We start from the raw sequence: 21,287 nt of genomic DNA on the forward strand, positions 1-21,287 counted from the left end.
CTTGCTGTGGCTAAAACTTCCAAAACAATGTTGAAGAATAGTGGTGAGAGTGGACATCCTTGTCTTATTCCTCATCTTAGAGGAAATGCTTTCAGTTTTCACCATTGAGAATGATGTTTGCTCTGGGTTTGTTGTATATGGCCTTTATTATGTTGAGGTAGGTTCTCTCTATGCCCACTTTCTGGAGAGTCTCTATCATAAATCGGTGTTGAATTTTGTCAGAAGCTTTTTCTGCATGTATTGAGATGATCATATGGTTTTTATCCTTCAATTTGTTGATGTGGTGTATCACACTGATTGATTTGCGGATATTGAAAAATCCTTGCCTCCCTGGGATAAATCCCACTTGATCATGGTGTATGAACCTTTTAATGTATTGTTGGATTCGAATTGCTAGTATTTTGTTGAGGATTTTTGCATCTATGTTCATCAGTGATATTGGCCTGTAGTTTTCTTTTTTGTGACATCTTTGTCTTGTTTTGGTATCAGGGTGATGGTGGCCTCATAGAATGAGTTTGGGAGTGTTCCTCCCTCTGCTATATTTTGGAAGAACTTGAGAAGGATAGGTGATTAGCTCTTCTCTAAATGTTTGATAGAATTTGCCTGTGAAGCCATCTGGCCCTGGGCTTTTGTTTGTTGGAAGATTTTTAATCACAGTTTCAATTTCAGTGCTTGAGATTGGTCTGTTCGTGTTTCTGTTTCTTCCTGGTTCAGTCTTGGAAGGCTGTGCTTTTCTAAGAATTTGTCCATTTCTTCCAGGTTGTCCATTTTATTGGCATATAGGTGCTTGTAGTAATCTCTCATGATACTTTGTATTTCTGCAGTGTCAGTTGTTACTTCTTCTTTAATGCTTTTAGTTCTATTCCAGCCATATCTGATTGGATGAGTGCCACCCGCATTAGGGAGGGAAATGTACTTTATTCAGTCTACCCATTCAAATGTTAATCTCAACCAAAAACACCTACACAGAAACATCCAGAATAATGTTTGACCAAATATCTGGGCACCCTGTGGCCCAATCAAGTTGACACATAAAATTAACCATCATAGTATGTAAACATTTAAAAGCTCAGGACTACCAAACTAGTTAATTTGTACCTAAATATGAATTCTGACCAATATTACTCACAAATTCACATTTTGGGCTTTGAGATATACCGAAAAACTCAAAGGGAGTGAGTAAAGCCTTTCAAAGATTCAAAAATGTGCTCAAAGAGAACAACCACTAAAATCTGGAAGACAGTATGGCATTATGGGAAGTAAGAAACTTATGGTTGCCATGTTTCTTTAAAAGAGCTTTTTAACAGAAAAATTATTAAAGTTTTTATTTTTCCTGGTTCTTGGAGTAAGAATTTACTTTTTCCAGTGTTGAAAGATTTTATAAATTCAAATTAAGAATTTCTCATGATCTATAATCCTGCTGTCCCACTCTCTTAACATTACCCCTGGAGCCAGCACACTGGCATCAAGAGCTGGCTGGTTCTCAGTGCAGGCAGTATCACTTGTGGGGAAGACTTTGGACTCAAATAGGGTTCCCAGGTGTGTGACCTGGGGCAAATTACTTCATCCGTCTAAGCAGCAACTTTCTTATCTGAAAATGGGGAGTTTAATATCTGTAAAATCAGCGTGAGTGTTCCATAATTAAACATTCTGAAATTTAGACATCTGAATAATCTTCATTTTTGCAGTTTTATAAATAATACTGCCACCTTGGTTTTTAAATCTCTGACTTCATTTTGGATCATTTTCTTAAATTCAGCTTCTTAGAGGTGAAATTAATGAGTCAAGGGATAGAACCTTCTAAAAAGATGGTACCAAGATTACACTAGCAATGGGAGAAAGAAAGAGAGAGGTGCTCTTCTCATTTTTAAACTTTATGTTTCCTAGAAGCATCAGATGGTGAAGGAGGAGGAGACACAGCAATGATGCAGCAGGAGAGAGCTCCAGTTCCTGCCCTGTCAAAGAAAACCGAACAGGTGACAGTCACTGTGGGAGAGTCACAGCTGTTGGCTCTGAAATCAGCCTCTTCTACCCCTCTACAGCATTCCGTGTGCTTCAATACCAGTTATTGGTGGGATTTGAGGGAAGCTTTTACCTTCTCTGCCTTTGAAAGAGCCATGCTTCATTAATTACAAACCAGCAAGGTCTAGTTTTCCCCCTAATATGTTTTTTACAATATAAATATATTTTACAATAATGATATCTTAGATTCTTGTATTACATTTTTACCAAAGACCCAGTTTTATTCTTTGGGTATAGTTCCTAGGAGAAGACAAATGGCATAGAAATGCAAGATTACCCCCACACCAATGCATTATTACAGTACCAAGGCATGCTGTGAGCAGGCTCCCAGGCCTTCATGACTATCTAGCATCATGTCTGTTGTGTGAATTCTTATTGGGGATTTGCTACCTTTGTATTACCACAAGTGGCCATTTGATGAACTTTGCTCCTTGGACTTAGGACCTTTTATTGCCTTTTTAATCTTCTTGCTGGCCACTCACATCCATTTGCACCTTTCTTACATTATTGTCCCTGAGACCTAATTGGTAACCATGTGTGATTTTTTAAAGGACTATCTAACTGTCAGTCCAAAGTTACCATCTTCTTCATAGTAACATATGTGGCCTTATTCTTATTGTAGGTGGCCCTAAACACATTCCACTAGAGTTTTGTGACCCAAAGTTTGTGACCAGGCTCAGGATAATTGTGGGAAGCAGTTTAGCATTTTGGTTACCTACACGCTGTGACGCCTTGGGCAAGTTAAACTCTCTGTGCCTCAGTCTCCGTATTGGTAAAGTGGTGATAATACGTGTATTTTCTTCACAGGGTTACGGGTGAGGATTAAATGATTAACACTTGTTAAGCTCTTTGAACTGTGGTTGGCAAAGAGTAAGCACTGAAGTGATAATTCTTATAGTAAAATATACTTCAAGTCTTTTATTTTATTCATTATTTTTTCTTTGTGAGGTGGGGAATGCAGCAAGATATACGTATTTAATGTATAATCAGTCTTGGTTTTCTCTCTAGACATTAAATGTTTAACTCCAAGGCCCTGTATCAATTTTAGTTTGCACCATTCTTTCTAAGATCTACAGGTTAACATCTGTAGCTTTTCAATTTATTTCACAAAGATGGGGTTTGATTTTACCTCACTTAACTCCACTGACCATACCATAGTCATGCCTTCTTTGACCTCTGCCTCTAATCAGTGCCTACTTGCAGAACTTGTTTCCAAATATTCTTTTTTTTGTAGAAATTAGAACTTTATTATATTATAAACATTTCCAGAATATAAACTGATTTTGTATCAAGACTCCTTGAAACGTTTAAAACTGTATGTAACTTAAGCTTATTATAATGTATGTCATTTTCCACTTTCCAATATAGAAAATATACTGCAAGTTAGATCTAACAAAGGAAAAAAAATCAATCTAAACTGCTTCACAGAGAAAACTAATGAATATAAAAACACCCACCCCAAACTAAAACCCAGTCAAGAAATAGATTCTGTAAAGCCTATTAATCCTCCAGTTTAAAATAAATGACGTCCTAAGGGAAAAATACTTCCACCATCATAGCAATTTGATGAATTAAAGCAGAGCCACTCTCGTTAAGGGAAATTACATTATGTATAAGAAAAATGTAGTAATGATTTTAGAAAAGAGGAAAAGTAATTTCCATGTTGGAGAGCAAGCACAGTAAATGTTTTCTGTTCACTTAACCTTTGTACCTGCTCACATGAAAAGAGCGATAGGAACATCGTAAAACCAAGCTCCTCAACTCTTTTTTCAGTTTAACCTCAGGAGAACCAATGCAAGAGCTTTAAAATCCAAGGAGAGACTGGTCCCAAAGCATCTCCTTTTCTTTCTTTCTTTGACTTGTTCCTTTTTCTCTTTACTACCCTTAAGTTCCTATTTCTTAGAGGCTACATCTTGGCTTTTTTTCTCCTTTCGGTTCTTAAGTTTTTCTGTACTGACTGTTTCCACCTCTGTTTTGTTTCTTTGGATGCTCTTGTATTTGTCTAAATCTATTTCCTCACAAGTTTTCTTCCTCTTATGCTTGGGCCGCTCCTCCTCTCGTTTTTCCCGGCCTTTCTCTGGGAGCCTTTTTCTCTTCTGATGTATCTGTTTATAACTAGCTTGACAGGCACTGGTACTGTTTTCTGAGGAGAGGTGCCTGTAAACTCCAGATTCTACACTGTATGAGCTACAGTTATACTCTTGCTGACTAAAGTTCAGGGGTACTGGTTTTCCTGAGAAACAGTCCCTGGTGAATTGACAGCAGCTCAGGGAGTCCAGTCTCAGCCTGCTGCCATGAGCTGCTAGCCACTGAGGTAACCACTTTTCCACTGTTTGCGAAATACTGCATGGTCTTCGGTAGGTCTGGACGGTTTCACAGAGGAGTCTTTGATCAAACATTCTACACCTGGGTCTAGAATCAACCTCTTCTTTGCACCCACAGGTTTCCAAATAATCCTCTCTCATCTTTCTGAAACAAGTCTTTGGCTCTAAGCCTCTGGCTTTCTGCACTTTGATGTAATCTTCAAGTTCATCTTGAAAAGAGTCACATGTCTTTGAATGCTTCATTAGGTTGACAAGGAGTTCTCCTTAACAGGTTGAGAACTTGGTGGAGAAATTTGATCATATTCACCCATTGATTGCTTCCGTTTTTTAGCATGAACTTTCCCCAAATAGTGAGACTGTGCAACAACTGAGGAGCTAAAAACCATGATGCAGAGATTTAAAAATCTATTTTTGTCCAATACTCCGCTCCCATTCACCTCATAATGTGAAATCCATTGTGATTCAAATTATGGCACTACTCCTTATAAGCCTTTTACAAAAGGTATCTGTAAAAAGTTCAGTCTTTGCTCATTCAACGTGGTACCTTCTCTGAGGCAGGGGCCCCCTCCGCGCCAACGCCGCCTGCCAGTGGACAGGCCGAGGTGGAGGAGGCAGAGAGGCAGGGACCACCGCTGCTGCCGCCGAGCGAGCAGGGTGGGAGCAGGAGGCGGAGACCGGACTTCCGAGGGGAAGTGGCCACCACCACCAGCGGCCAACTGGACGGCACCGCCGCCATAACGGTGAGGAGCGCTACTGCACTTGCTCCAAATATTCTTTGTAGCCCACTGGCTTTCTTTTTTATTACTTTATCCCTTGATTTTATTGATTGTTCTTCACTTTTTCTGGACTCTTTGGTGAAAGAATAAATTTACATCAATAAACTCACCCAAGCCTGCATCTTTACTGTCTTTTTATTGGCAGAGCGTTCGCCTTGCTGAATTTCCACCTATTTTTTGCCTCCTTCCAACTTGAGTCTTCTTTTCCCACAACCATCAAGTTAGATAAATGGCAGGGAACCACAGGAAGAAAGGAGAAAGATCGGGGAAGAGAAAGTTAAATACATTCTTAATTTCCATGAGCATTCACCTATCTTTCAGCAGCCCTGGTTTCAACAATAATAAGACGATTTATTGAACACTCACCGCAGGCACTGTGTAAGGCACCATGACTCAGTCGTCACAGGTGCCCTGTGAAGTAGGGGGGACCCCATTTTACAAAGAACCTGAAGCTCAGAGAGATGGGTACCAGGAGTGATGACCCACTTGACTGTCTTTAAGCCATACCCTGAGGATGACACTGCTTCCATTTCCCTTTCCACCTGTCCTTCCTCATTCAACTTGGGAAAATTGGATTTACCATGCCATCAAGTAATTTCTTGGTCGCATGCCATTGCTATTTTATGCCAAGGAAAAAAAATCACCAGAGATTTTACTGCTCATTTTAACCACCTTCATCTTGCTCTAATTTCTTTCACTAACAAATTGCTTTAAGGAAACAAAGTCCTGGGAATTCCCTGGCGGTCCAGTGGTTAGGGCTCCACGCTTCCACTTCAGGGGACACTAGTTCAATCCCTGGTCCGGGAACTAAGATCCTGCATGCTGAGTGGCCAATAAATAAATAAATAAATATAAATTTAAAAAAAAAAAAAGAATCAAAGTCCTAGGTAGACACAGTGCCCTTATCACTCTCTACAAGCCTATCCTCATGCCCTGGCCAGAGAATTCACACAGGAACCTCCTTGTGCCCCTCTGCCTTATTTGAGTGTTATCCATCTACCTCTCTGGTCTCCCTACCATGCTGTACACATCTGTGCATCTCCACTGCATCTGGCACAGAACCTTCCCCGAACTGGCACTCATTTGTGAAAAGGAATAATGGATGACTAGACTGGTATCCCAGCTTTCTTACGCCTCTTCCCATCTCAACCCTTTGTGTCCCAGCTGTGAGCCATTGGCTCCCTGACACTGCTGCCCGCAGACGCCTTTTGAAGCCCCGTGACCATTGTCCCTCCTTCAGCTCCTCCTTGAAGGGTCCCCCACCTTGACATTAGACCTGAGAGTCTCTTCTCCTCCAGCCCGAATACCACACAGTCCCTTGGGCTCTTCTGTGGCCTCCTCATCCTGTCTCCCGCTGCTCTTCTCCCTCTGGAACTCATCTCACCACCCCAAGGACAGCCTTTTTGTCAGGCCGACTGTCATTTCTTGAGTCCTTCTCTAGTTGTTTATGCACATAGAGGTTGCATTTCCAACTAGCCCATAAGCACCTCAGAGGACAGGGTTTCTTTTGTGTTCACTGTGGTACCTAGCACAGCCATAGGCATATGATTCATTTGGCACATGTGACCAAGTATTTGTTTTTTAATAGTAATCATATTTTTTTCTTGGATCAAAAAAAAGAAGAAAAAGAAAAGAAATTACTGTTTACTATATTTAAGTTTTGAATTTTTTTCAAATTTGCTTAGTTGTTTGCTGTTCTTGAAGGGGTTTTTTGTTTGTTTGTTTTGTTTTGTTTTGTCTTGCGGTACGCGGGCCTCTCACCGCCGCGGACCCTCCCGCCGCGGAGCACAGGCTCCGGACGCGCAGGCCCAGCAGCCACGGCCCCGGCCCATGGGCCCAGTCGCTCCGCGGCACTCGGGATCCTCCCGGACCGGGGCATGAACCCGAACCCGCACCCCCTGCATCGGCAGGCGGACCCCCAACCACTGCGCCACCAGGGAAACCCCTGTTTGCTTTGTTTTTTAATGCTTGCATAGGAACTGCCTGGCATTATGCTGCTAGCTGTAATATGCATATCACCAGGTGAGAGTGTCCAGTTAGATGGTGTTCCCTCCTTTGCCATAGCTGGGCCTCACATTTTTATTACTGAGTCCACACCTCCCAGCTGTCCAGTTTTTCAAGCAACAGGTTTATAACTTTATACAAGTTTTCTACCCTTGCAACTACATCATCTCTAGCAACCATTTCACATCTAAACAATCATCCTTGGCCTCCTTAATAATGTGAGTATAAAGATTTGCCAGTAGTTTTTTTTTTTTTTCCAAATACTGCTTCCAAAATAAATGATGAATTCCCTTACTCCTAGAGATTGCATCACCCTCTTCCCTCCTCAACATCACTCATTTCAGAGCCAGCCCTAGTGACTTTGTAATTATGGTTCCCAGAATATAATCCCTTATGAGGGATTTCGTGAATTTTCATTGATGTCTCCATGATGTCAGTAGCCTTTTAATGGTTCCATGACCCATCCTCTCCCGGTCAGAGACAACACTGGACTTCTTTTTTTCTTAAGCTAGCCTTTTGTTTATCTCCTTGGATCATAAAAGAATCTTCAGCAAGAGTACTTATCCCTTTCCCTCCTTACTTACCCCTCTCACTACTGTATTTTCTTACCAATTCTTTTTTTTTTTTTTTTTTGCGGTACACAGGCCTCTCACTGCTGTGGCCCCTCCTGCCTCGGAGCACAGGCTCCAGACGCGCAGGCTCAGCGTCCATGGCTCACCGGCCCAGCCACTCCGCGGCATGTGGGATCTTCCCGGACCGGGGCACGAACCCGTGTCCTCTGCATCGGCAGGCACACTCGCAACCACTGCGCCATCAGGGAAGCCCTCTTACTAATTCTTTATTTTCACATTGATCATTTCATATCTCTCCTACTCTTCAAGATTATTCTTGATTAAGAGAAAAGAGAACTGTGTCCTGTTTACTCTGATTTACCTTCCTCCTTTCCATGCTGGTGTCTCAATTCTGTTTCTCTTTGTATTAATCTATTGTTGTATAACAAATTACCCCCAAAGTTAGTAGCTTAAAACAGAAAAGATTCCTTATCTCAGTTTCTGTTACCTCACAGGCATGGCTAAGTTCAGTCTCTCTGGCTCTACATCTCTCATCAGTTGTCAGTCAAGTTGTAAGCTGGACGTTAGGGGCTCCACCATGAGGAACCTTCTTGAAGTTCATTCAGGTGGCTGATGGCAGGCCTCAGTCCCTCATCATGTGAGCCTCTCCACAGGGATGCCTCACAGCATTGCCCATGGCTTCCTTCAGGCCATGTGAGTGACCCAAGAGGGAACTAACAAGAGCACTCAAGACCAAAACCAGTCTTTTTTTTTTTTTTTTAACATCTTTATTGGAGTATAATTTCTTTACAATGGTGTGTTAGTTTCTAATGTATAACAAAGTAAATCAACTATGTGTATACATATATCCCCATATCCCCTCCCTCGTGTGTCTCCTTCCCACCTTCCCTATCCCACCCCTCTAGGTGGTCACAGAGCACCGAGCTGATCTCCCCGTGCAATGCAGCTGCTTTCCACTAGCTATCTGTTTTACATTTGGTAGTGTATATATGTACACGACACTCTCTCACTTCGTCCCAGCTTACCCTTCCCCCTCCCCATGTCCTCAAGTCCATTCTCTACGTCTGCGTCTTTATTCCTGTCCTGCCCCTAAGTTCTTCAGAACTCTTTTTTTTTTTTTTTTTAGATTCCATATATATGTGTTAGCATATGGTATTTGTTTTTCTCTTTCTGACTTACTTCACTCTGTATGACAGACTCTAGGTCTATCCACCCCATTACAAATAGTTCAATTTCATTTCTTGTTTTAGCTGAGTAATATTCCATTGTATATATGTGCCACTTCTTCCTTATCCATTCATCTGTTGATGGACACTTAGGTTGCTTCCATGTCCTGGCTATTGTAAATAGAGCTGTGATGAACATTATGGTACGTGACTCTTTTTGAATTATGGTTTTCTCAGGGTATATGCCCAGTAGTGGGATTGCTGGGTCATATGGTAGTTCTATTTTTAGTTTTTTAAGGAGCTTCCATATTGTTCTCCATAGTGGCTGTATCAGTTTACATTCCCACCAACAGTGCAAGAGGGTTCCCTTTTCTCCACACCCTCTCCAGCATTTATTGTTTGTAGATTTTTTGATGATGGCCATTCTGACCGGTGTGAGGTGATACCTCACTGTAGTTTTGATTTGCATTTCTCTAATGATTAGTGATGTTGAGCATCCTTTCATGTGTTTGTTGGCAATCTGTATATCTTCTTTGGAGAAGTGTCTATTTAGATCTTCTGCCCATTTTTGGATTGGGTTGTTTGTTTTTTTGATATTGAGCTGCATGAGCTGCTTGTATATTTTGGAGATTAATCCTTTGTCAGTTCCTTCATTTGTAAATATTTTCTCCCATTCTGAGGGTTGTCTTTTCATCTTGTTTATGGTTTCCTTTGCTGTTCAAAAGCTTTTAAGTTTCATTAGGTCCCATTTGTTTATTTTTGTTTTTATTTCCATTTCTCTAGGAGGTGGGTCAAAAAGGATCTTGCTGTGATTTATGTCAAAGAGTGTTCTTCTTATGTTTTCCTCTAAGAGAGAAATGACAGTCTTTTTATAACCTAATCTGAGAACTGACATCACATCACTTCTGCCATATTCTGTTAGAAGCAGATCAGTAAATCTGGTACACATTCAAGAGGAGGGGATGAATACCAGGAGATAGTGATCACTGGTGCTATCCTGTAATCTGGCTACCACAGTCTGCCCTCTGGCCCCAGTGATTTACATCCCTCCCATACGCAGAATATATTTGCCCCTCCCAAGGCTTGCAGAAATCTTATGACGTTACAGCATGAGCTTGGTGTCCAGAATTTCATTGTCTAGATCAGGTCCAGGTGCAATTAAGGTTCCTTGGGTTTAGACCTTTAAGTATAACTCTTTGAGTGTATTTTTTCTCAACTTATGAAACTAAAGAGACAAGTTGTCTTACCCCTACAGACCCAACACCAAGCAGTGAGGCAAGCATTGGATAACCTCTATAGGCATTTCTATTCAAATAGGAGTAACAAAGAGTCATTGGTCCACAACATTCAGAAAGGGTTAGGAGTTTCTTGATTAAGTCTTAAGGCCCAGGGTCTTATGGTTCTTGGCACTGCTGTTTGGGTTTTTGTTCTGTCCTCTGAGTCATCCTCCCTTTTTTTTTTTAAATAAAAGGTAACATGTGTTTGCAACTAAGCAGCTCTTTCAGCTTGCTTCTTGATAATAGAATTCTGAGGGCTCCTCTCTGACCCTCTCAACTTCTGAATATATAACTCCTTTAAGAATTGTGTGGGGGCTTCCCTGGTGATGCAGTCGTTAAGAATCCACCTGCCAATACAGGGAACACAGGTTTGAGCCCTGGTCCATGATGATCCCACATGCCACAGAGCAGCTAAGCCCATGTGCCACAACTACTGAGCCTGCACTCTAGAGCCCGCGAGCCACAACTGCTGAGCCCGTATGCCACAACTACTGAAGCCCGCATGCCTAGAGCCCGTGCTCTGCAACAAGAGAAGCCACTGCAATGAGAAGCCCGCACACCACAATGAAGAGTAGCCCCTGCTCACCACAACTAGAGAAAGCCTGCATGCAGCCATGAAGACCCAACGCAGCCAAAAATAATACATAAATTTAATTAATTAATTAATTATTTTAAAAAAAGAATTGTGTGGGTCTCCTATGATTCTTCTGGGGATTTACTCTATTAGGCAGAAGTCACACCCACAATGTTTTCCAGATAAACCCTTCTGTACCTTGGGCTTCAGCTGAAACAATTACAAGATAAGACCCCTTAAGCTTCCTAGACTCATGTTTGAGAGAATCTGCGAGGCACACCTTTAATTTCTTTAAAGACTTTTGTTTTTTCTTTTTAATTTGGCTGCACTGTGGGGCTTGCAGGATCCTAGTTCCCCGACCAGGTATCAAACCCGGACCCTCAGCAGTGAAAGCATGGAGTCCTAACCACTGGACTGCCAGGGAGTTCCCTTTAAGGATTTCTTATGTAACTGTGACTGTGTCCAAAATTTTTGAACAGTATGTTCAGGCACTATCCATCTAGCAATCACCTTATTTTTGACACATTTCAAAGATTTGCAAAATCAGTACACTCCCCTCAGATGCTTCAGCATGCATATTATTTTTAAAAGCTCAATATTTACTTTAAAGTTCTTTTTTTTTCCTTGTAAGGTGAAGTTAACATACAATAAAATACACAAATGTCAAATGTACCATTCAATGAGTTTTGACAAATTCATATAGCTCCATAACACAAACCCCTACAGGATACAAAACATTACCATCACCCCAGAATCCTTTCATGCCACCTCCCTGTTAATCACCATTCCAAACTCCTTGCCCCTGAGGCAACCACTGTTCTGATGTTTCCTCCCCCAAAATTTGTTTTGCTTTTTCTAGGATTTCATGTAAATCCATCAGTCTTTAGCTGTTTTTCTTACTTGCTACCTTATATTTTATACTGCAGTTTCTTGATTTACCACTTTCTGATTATCTTCCTGAGGTAGCATAGGAGGACATAGTCCTCTCACCTATGCCCTATTCCCTCTCCAACTGCTACTTCCTCTGCCGATACAATATTACATTTTGGTTAAAACAGTTGTCACTCTTTCATTATTATGACCATGGAAACACTGTTCAGTGCTGAGAAAAAGAGAAGCTATAATAATCCCTCCTTTCTTATACAACTCTTTATTTTTATGGTATTAATAATTACCTCATTTCTTCACTTGCCTAGCTTGCTATGTTCCTACTGTTAATTGCTCCCGTATGTTCCAACATCTCTTCCACATGCCCATGGACAGTATTTTCCATATGCTCAAATAGATCAGTTATTGTTCTTTCCTACAGATCTCCACACTTTTGTTCCACTCTGAATTGGTTATTCTCTAGGCCTGCTGAACAACTGAGACTTCTCTTTACTGCCCCTTCAGTAGTCTCCCGGATTGGTCTCCCTACTTACTGAATCCTATGTCATCCTCTTTCTTGATTTAGTCCTTTATTATGCTGGAATAGAGCCTTGAGTATCTGTGGGTAGGAAGTAAATTTTTTGAGATCTTAAATATCTGAGAATTTTTACTGAAATCTGAAAATTTTCCTCTTAACTTGATTGATAATTTTGCTGGGTATAAAAATCTAATTTGAAAAAAAAATCTAATTTGCAAATAAATTTTCCCCATAATTTTGAAGGCTTTGTTCTACTGAGTTCAAGCATCAATTACTGCTGTTGCACAGTCTGCCACCATTCTTTTCTTTGACCTTTTGTATTTTGTATGTTACTGTTTTTCTTTTCATAAGTTTTTAGAATCTTTTGTTTGTCCAGGATGTTCTGCAATTTCACAGTGATTTTCATTAGCATGGTTATTTTTCTTATCCATTGTACTGTATACTTAATGGGCTTTCAATTTGGAGTTTCATGTTCTAGAAATTTTCCTTCAGTTCTGGAAAATTTTTCATACATTATTTTTTTATCACTTCTTTCCCACTGTTTTATATGACTCTTACTTTCTATAATACCTTTTTTATTGGCATGTTGATTCTCTTGGGCTGATTCTCTAATTTTCTTACCACTTTTTTCTTATCATTTTTTCATCTTTCTGGGAGATTTTTTCTACTTTATCTTCAAGCCTTCCTCCTACAATTTTATTCCAACTTTCTTTAATTTTTATTTTAATTATTTTAATTTTTTGCTGCATTGGATCTTCATTGGTGCGCACAAGCTTTCTCTAGTTGTGGCAAGTGGGGGCTACTCTTCGTTGCAGTGCACAGGCTTCTCATTGCAATGCCTTCTCTTGTTGTGGAGCACAGGCTTTAGGCGCGTGGGCTTCAGTAGTTGCAGCACGTGGGCTCAGTAGTTGCAGCACGTGGGCCCTTGAGCGCACTGGCTTCAGTAGTTGCAGTGTGCAGGCTCACTAATTGTGGCTCGTGGGCTTAGTTGCTCTGCAGCATGTGGGATCTTCCCCGACCAGGGATCAAACCCATGTCCTCTGCATTGGCAGGCAGATTCTTAACCACTGTGCCGCCAAGGAAGTCCCCCAACTTTCTTATTTGTTTTAAGGTTTAAATGTCTTTTTAATTTTTTTTCCTTTTTTATAGCATCCTCGTTTTATAGCATCTTGTTTCATGGCTGAAAATTCTTCCCTCTTCTCTCTGAGAATATTAATTGTAATTGTTTTGAAGTACAGTCTCTGTTTCCTCAGTGTTCTTTTTTCTTTTTTTTGTTTATTTGCTATGATGTTGGAGACTTTCCTTAGATGTCCGATGAACCTTAGCTGTCTATTCATATTAAACAGAGACACACTAAAAAGTTAATGGAAAACTTTTGTGCATAAGTGGGGCTTGTTAATTAGTGGACCTCTTGGTAGGGTGATATGATAACAAAGCTGGACATTTACTATGGAACCCCCAAATGTCACTCTCTTGTGGCATTTCTCTTAGGCCATTTTATTTTTCCAGAGAAGAATTCAGTAGTGTTCTGCCTACACTATATAAGCCTCTCTTGAAATATCCTGAAACAGGGACAGGAAAAGGAAATGAGCCTCAACCTCTACCCTGCCTCCCTTGTGCTAGACTTCTTGGTCTTCTTATTCTCTCCAGAGCATAAATCTCCAGTCTTCTGTTAGGAAGAACAAGATGAGAGGAAGTGGTAATGGGATAGTTGCTTGGCTGCCTGAGCAGAAGATATAGCCAGGTGGGTGTAGGAGGGAGGCTAATCATTTTAAACGTAAAGTTTCAACCAGTCTCTTTCTTTCAAACCCTTTCCCCTCTGTAGTACCTTGTACCACCCACTGCTGAACCTTTTCAGAGTCCAACAGGTGAAACAGACACACTTATTGTTAGCATCTGTCGCTCTAGAAACCCAGGTGCTAGATGTCTCTCTCCCTATGCTAAATACCTTCCATCCAGTTTCAACCCTTTCCATTTTCCAAAATGTTGTTGAAATCTCTCCACTACTGTTGTCCTTTCTCCTGGTTTCTTCGTCCTTATAGACTTACATCTTTTTCAGTTTCCTTTATTTTCAATTTTTAAAAAATATTTATTTATTTATTTGGTTGTGCCAGGTCTCAGTTGCAGCAGGTGGGCTCCTTAGTTGCAGCTCGCGGGCTCCTTAGTAGAGACATGTGAACTGTTAGTTGCAGCATGCATATGAGATCTAGTTCCCCAACCAGGGATAGAACCTGGGCCCCCTGCATTGGGAGCATGGAGTCTTAACCACTGCGCCACCAGGGAAGTCCCTCCTTTATTTTCATTTTAGTAGCGTTTTGAAAATGAATTGCCATGGTTAAAACCAGAAGACTCATTCTTAAAGGATATAATTTTTGACACTTTAAGGAATTGAAAACATGCCCCAATTAATTGCTTCACTGAAAGCTTAATAAGTTTTTTTTGGTATATTTTTGGGCAAGTGTGATTCTTCTAAATCTTTAACTTCATACTCAGGGTACATATTTAAAAATCACTGCATAAAGAAATGACATTACTTATTAACTGCCAAAGTCAGATACTGTTGGAATCAGTTTCTAGAAATGGTTAGTTGGCCTACCCTGAGTCTTCCTCATCTTACCTAGTCTCTCTGAGGGTAGACATCAGCATCTGTAAGGCAGCTGGCAACGTTTAGGAATTTTCAATACTATGGGCTTTGTATTTCTTCATAAAGTAGTCTCACTTCTATGGAAATTGACCCCATAAACTTGCTTCTTCATTAGCACCCTACTGCAACCAGCTAAAGTGACTGCTCCCAGAAAACAAATATCATACTGCATTTCCTTTAAGATGATGTAAGAATTTGAACCTAACAAATATGTAAACCTGTTACGATATCTTGACAAAAGCAGTTGTCAAGCATGTTTCTTTTTTCCTTTGCGTGATTCAGAATTGTGTTTTTATTTTTTCTTCCAGAATTGGAGAGTCCATATCCTTATAACTGAGCTCATTTCCACATTTAACTTGTGTCATGTTTAACTGGCTTTGTAAACCTGGCATAAATACAAACCCCGCACATTGAACATACTCTTAGAGAGCACCCCCATTTGCTAAATAAGAAAATGAAACAGGTTCTACATCTGCTTCCCCCCAAAACCTTCATAATGGGGACAAGATACTGAAGTATGCCTTGAGGGATCTAGGGAGATACTAATTGTATCCAGGCCTTTGCCATAGCAGCATGAGCTGATGTTGGCTTGATCTGTAATTGGACTCTTATGACTGTCTGGCAGCTCCTGTGACATATTAGTGGCCTTGGCCCAGTTTCTAATTGGCATCAAATTAGCGTGTATCTGCATCCACAAGACAGCTTAACTTTCTAAATAAGAGAGGTCCTAATATCTATTTTCTTTAGCTATGATGCAATTGTACTTTGCAGGTTTTTTCTTTTAACTGAGAAGCAGCTGAAATTTCAAGATTCCCATATTACTTTAATCCTGAGCCTTTTGAATCTACTTCTCTATAACTGAAACAGAGTCTAGAAACTGCTGGTCCTGGCCCCATGTCTTGAAGAAATTACATAGTATTATATCTCTCTGGATTCAGGCCATAGACATTCTTAATCTGCAGGCTATCTGGAAACTTTAATAGAAAGCTTCATCTGTAATCATTTTAAAGAGAGCCAGTAGAGACAAGATTGCTTTAGTTAGTAGTTTACCAGCTTAAACTGAGTACTCTCTAGTTGGAATGGAAACTTAATCAAGAAAAAACTCAGAATAAGTTTTCACTTATATTTTATGTCTTACTTGGCAACTTGTTTGAAAATGTTGCATAAAAGATCTAATACAGGAAGCATTTTATATAACTGCCTATGATTAATAAATATGGAATCTGAAGCATTCTATTTTATAAATCAAGGACTTAGTCTAAATTTCCTGTTTTTCTACACTAAAACAAAACAAAACAAAAAACAAATCCTTAGGGTAAAAATAGCACTAAACTATATAGGGTACTCCAGGGGTCAAGGCAACAGGCAAAATCAATTACTCAGGATGCCATGGTGTTGAGGCTTTTGTCAGACCATAAGCAGAAACATTCATTTTGTAGTCACTATAGATAAGACATTTGGTGCAGCTGGTTTCATAAAAATATAAGTAAATATATCCTACTTCAGATTTTCTGTGCCTATTGAGAAGAGGAAAGGAATGAATAACAAAATGATAAGTCAGTGACTTGGAAATACAGACTCACACATTGCTAGTTCCTGGAAACACCAGTCATTCTAGTCAAAGACTTCTTTACATCTTAATTTTAATCACATCTCTTTCTGCCTGTATTTTCCAAACCTAGCCACTGTCTTCCATCTATAATACCCTGTACCACCACCTCAAACACATATATACACTTAATCACACATTTTGACCTTTGTTCAAAGATTTTCCAGTCTTAAGTCATCTGCACTTTCTCACTTTTACAAATTCTCTCAGCTTGGCCCCTGCATAATAGCCTTCAGTGGATTTTCCAACATTTCTTTGTCTAAGATACTCTGAAGAATACATGCATGACAGTAGATATTGATACTTTGGGATTCATACCATTAGTTGACACCTCATCATGCTAAGATGAAAGTTTTCTCATTTACATTTCTTTATAGCCTAAAGAATGTTTCTTGATACAACCAAAGGAAACAAATGAAGATGCCACCAAGACCAGGAAGAGGAAAAAGGTAATATTAATAATTTTTTACAATGGTACAGCCCCACATGGTTTCTATCACATTGTTATATAGTGTACTTTGATGAGGCAATTATTGTAATCCCCACTTTAGATATGCAAAAACTGTAAAATTCATTGAGGTTTGGTGACTTTCCTAAGGTCACTAGTAATAAGTGTTTCTGTTGGAGCTAAAAATAAATTCTTCTAATTCCTATTTCAGTCTTGTGGATACCAAACATCTTTGTTACCCACCCTGTGTTTTCACTGTGGTTAGAAGTCAGACAGGGATTTCTAATTCTAAAAGGGGCCCAGAGCTCTCCTGCCCTCTGGCCCCTCTGGCTCTGTCCAAGAAAAGAAATTTACCAACCTTCTTTTCTTACCCATTTCATTTTTTAAAAGCCTTATGTCTTAAAGTATTAATAAAAAGAAAATAATAAGCAGATGAAATAGTGTAAGTATAAGGCATTTCTGACTCTAATTTCAAACGATAATTTAAAGCAAAAGGCTCCCCTTGCGTTTTAAGACTTGCCTGTGAACATACGGAAAACTCTGTTGCTCCTATACAAACTTTCTTATGGCTCAGCCTTGAACAAAGTGTGGTTAGCTTTTTTTTTAATAAATTTATTTAATTAATTTATTTATTTTTGGCTGCGTTCGGTGTTCGTTGCTGTGCGTGGGCTTTCGAGCACGGGCTGTAGGCACCCAGGTTTCGGTATTTGTGGCACGTGGGCTCTAGAGCACAGGCTCAGTAGTTGTGGCACACGGGCTTAGTTGCTCCGTGGCATGTGGGATCTTCGTGGACCAGGGTTCGAACCTGTGTCCCCTGCATTGGCAGGTGGATTCTTAACCACTGCACCACCAGGGAAGCCCGAAAGTGTGGTTAGCTTTGACCTTCCACCACAGTTGTCAAAACAGCAATGTAATTCTCTCCCTGCCAGGAAAGGTCTACTGATGTAGTTAGCAGAGGAAATGCGATTGGGATTAGAGGAAACAAGATGGACTCAAACCAATTACTTAACAGCAAGCTTTTAGAAAACAGAGTGTGTGTGCATATGTTTTCCTTGCCTGCACATGGCCAAATAGGAGGATGGGAAATGCCAAATTGGCTGAGTTTTGGCACGTCCTTAAAGAAACGACTTTTAACTTCTCTTTGATAGTTTGACACTAATGGCCTTCAGGAGTGTTAAGTTCTTGGGGTTCAAGGTCAGAACTCCAGCTAGCTAGTTTAGCCTTGGCTGAGGTCATGCTAAAATGTGCCCACGGATGACGTGTTCTTTTAAAGTTAATTCATTTGACAGAACTTTGACCGTTCTTGGCAGTGGTATGAAAAGGAAGATAGTATGGAAGGAGGGGGGAAAAGCTGGGGTAGAAGGCAAGGAAGGGCTCTTTCTGGATTTTTGGTGAAATACTAGGAAGAAATAAGAAGGGAAGTTTATGATGAAAGTTAAATGAACAATTGTGCATTCCTAGTACATTGCAGACATTCAGTAAATGCTACACAGATAAGTCCAAATCAAAATAGATGTTGTAAAGTATCCTGTTCTGCTTTCCATAGGGCCAATTCAAGATGTCTCTCCCAAGACTTGAGAATTGAGGGTCTCAAGTGCCCCTATTTAGTGTCCTCCTTTGCTGAGATGAGTCCTGCAACTCTTACTTTAATGCCAGAAATCCAAACTGAGACTCAGTGCCTTAAGAACCAGGTTACACAAGGAATTCTCAAAATTCTACTCTCCCAGGAATACACATTTTCTGAGGCTTAAAAGGAGGTTTCCACAAGCAACAAGATTTATTGACTTTTAACAGAATATAGTAACCTATTATAGACTCCTGCAAAATTTTTAGTTCTCCTAGCAGAGACCAAGAGTTACAAGGAGTCTTTTAGATCATCCATTCATTTTTCAAAGCAGTAGTTATGTCCAAGAAGTATCTTTTAAGTTTTCTCAAGTGTGTTTATTAGAACTCCCATTCACCCTTGGCTATCAAAGAACCTACTTACAGTTTAAATGCCAGAGGAATCAACCTATCCTAAGCCAAATGCCATCCTAAAATCTGTCTTCCCATTTTTACTTCTTTCTCATCAGAAGAAAATTACTGATGTTCTTGCAAAATCAGAGCCAAAACCAGGGACACCTGAAGACCTACATAAGCTGATGAAAGACTATTATAGCAGCAACCGCTCAGTGATTGAATTAGAAGAACTAACCCTACCAGGTACAGCCAGGCTTCCTTGTTGTTATTCCTTCTAATTAATATATTTCCACGTGCTAGTACTCCTTTCCTCAACCTAATAGTTTTAACTGTTGGATGATTTCTTCATTCAGATGCTAACTGGTATTCGTTCAGTCTAATAGAAGGATTTGTAATTTTTATTCAAAAGGTATTGGGTGTACATTTTTTTGGACAGATTCTTCAATGAATAAGAATTTTAATGAGGATAGAAGTTAAATTTAAAAAAGATAAAGCACACATTCAAAAGTATACATAATTAATTTACTCATCCTTTATAGATAAAAACTTTAGCTTTAATAGCATCTTAATTTTGTTGTTGCCCTTATCATGGATATCTAGTCATGGTTTTGCTTTTAGGGTAGTATTAGACTTTTTTAGGGTAGTATTAGACTTTTTTCAAGTAAACCATCTAAAGATAGGGACAAAATTCTGCATGTTTAGCAAGGCTGACACCTCACCCTGTGTGATTCTTTTCTTTTTTTTTTTGCCGTACATGGGCCTCTCACTGCTGTGGCCTCTCCCGCCGCAGAGCGCAGGCTCCGGACGCGCAGGCCCAGCGGCCATGACTCATGGGCCCAGTCGCTCCGCGGCATGTGGGATCTTCCCGGACCGGGGCACGAACCCATGTCCCCTGCATTGGCAGGCGGACCCTCAACCACTGCGCCACCAGGGAAGCCCTGTGTGATTCTTAAGCCTATTATCATTTGAGATCTACTGCCTTAGATATGTATAATTAAGTTAAAAGATATTGGAAAATTATTTTAAAAACCAATTTTAATTAATTTCAAAATAATGGTATAACCTGTAACTCTTTTGCACAGAGATTGAAGAAAAGATGTCATAAAATCAAACCGCAGAGGGTTTGGGCACCACTGCTTCAGATGAGCTCTCTATATATAGACTACTAGAGATATCTAACACTGCTTTTGGAAAAAGTCAAGGGTAGCTTGATTTCCTTTTTCCATTACAACTTTATGCTTTCTAGAGGCTTGAGAAGCTGAAAAACATCCCATACCCTGAAGTTTTATAATTCTTTCATAAAATGATGTGTATGTGTGTGTGTGTGTGTGTGTGTGTGTGTGTGTTTTAAATGCACGTTAGGTTGGAGACATCAGTACCCCTGTCTGTTCCTTTTCCAAAAGGAATACTCTTTAGGGAATTGAAGGAACTCATTTCCACATGAGCGAGTTCTGGAGTTTTCTACATACTGAGATCAGAAAGCCCAACAGCAGTTAGAAACCACTCTTCTCAGCGCAGCAGCTCCTCAGGAGGAGAGCTAGGTCCTGGCTCTTCTATCCTCAGGAACCAGGTATTATAACAAAGCCCCTTCAATGTTTAACTGAAGTTTGATTTTACTCTGACTCAGTGGTCAATTTTCCCTTTTAGTTCTTTGTTAGAGTTTACCTTCACCTGAATAAGGACTTGTAAGATAATGGGACCACTGCTACTCTGTAACCTCATGGAACATTGTAATTTGCTAGTCAAAAGTCAGAAGAAAAAGCCTTTAAGGAGTCATTTGAGTTCCATACTGAGTTTACATTATATTATATCATCATTAGAGTGCAGTAATATAGTTAGGCAAGAATGTGTGGTCATGGTTGGCTGAGGGGAAAATGTTTAAAATATGTTAAAAATACTGCTATAGCCAAAAGGAACAGGTTTTCATTTTCAGTTAAGAAATTAGGCCATTCTGAGCCACAGTGAACAAAGGCATCATAGGAAGGTTTTAGAGAAAACACCCATCACTACACTGTCAGGACCAAGGACACAGAGGAGGTCTCTGTTATTTGAGAGGAGGGGCACGCCATGGGCTATCTGGAACAGTCTCAGGAAGGGGCATAAATACAAGATGGATATAAGTAATAAAATATTGTTCCTATTTAGTTTGCTGAGTGTCTAACTTGGTTGTGGTTTGAAGTTGTTTGTGTCTGTAGGGCAGCAACATGTCTTTTCAATTAATACTGTGCATGTACATTGTTAATGTCATACACATGGGAACTTAATTAGAGTTTTGAGTCAGGAATCACTTAGAGCTAACTCAGCTGTCCTCCTGAGAGCTGCAGTGTGGTTTAGATCAGTGCTAAATGCCTGTAAGCTAGCCGCAACTGAATCACCCAGGAACTTAAAAAGCAAATTCCCAGGCCCAGCCCCAAGGAATTCTGACTCATTGAGCAAAGGGGAGTCCATTCCAGGAATCTGTATTTTTTGTAAAGTTCTCCAGGTGAGTCTGGTCATATCCAGGCTTC

General features: G+C 40.1%; 2 protein-coding genes across 3 annotated transcripts in view; one reads left to right on the forward strand and one right to left on the reverse strand.

Annotated features, from left to right (window-relative positions):
* CMSS1 (cms1 ribosomal small subunit homolog) overlaps positions 1-21,287 on the forward strand; it is a 382,976-nt gene that overhangs the window by 345,924 nt on the left and 15,765 nt on the right. Inside the window, exons 2-4 of one of the 2 annotated variants that reach the window (XM_030861019.2) lie at positions 1,888-1,976; positions 16,751-16,822; positions 18,894-19,023. In XM_030861019.2, coding sequence (XP_030716879.1) covers positions 1,888-1,976; positions 16,751-16,822; positions 18,894-19,023 — 291 coding nt within the window. The remainder of the gene's footprint in view (positions 1-1,887; positions 1,977-16,750; positions 16,823-18,893; positions 19,024-21,287) is intronic. The other variant, XM_060297972.1, reaches the window with a different exon arrangement.
* LOC115855627 (lysine-rich coiled-coil protein 1-like) lies at positions 3,915-4,589 on the reverse strand. The gene has a single exon (XM_030861021.2). It carries the CDS (start codon positions 4,587-4,589, stop codon positions 3,915-3,917), a length of 675 nt encoding a protein of 224 aa, XP_030716881.1.

Source organism: Globicephala melas, chromosome 4, assembly GCF_963455315.2.
Source record: "Globicephala melas chromosome 4, mGloMel1.2, whole genome shotgun sequence".
In the NCBI taxonomy this organism is placed as follows: domain Eukaryota; kingdom Metazoa; phylum Chordata; class Mammalia; order Artiodactyla; family Delphinidae; genus Globicephala; species Globicephala melas.

Coding starts and splice junctions, on each gene's coding strand:
- LOC115855627 (XM_030861021.2), bottom strand. CDS start 4,589: ATGAAGCATTCAAAGACATGTGACTCTTTTCAAGATGAACTTGAAGAT.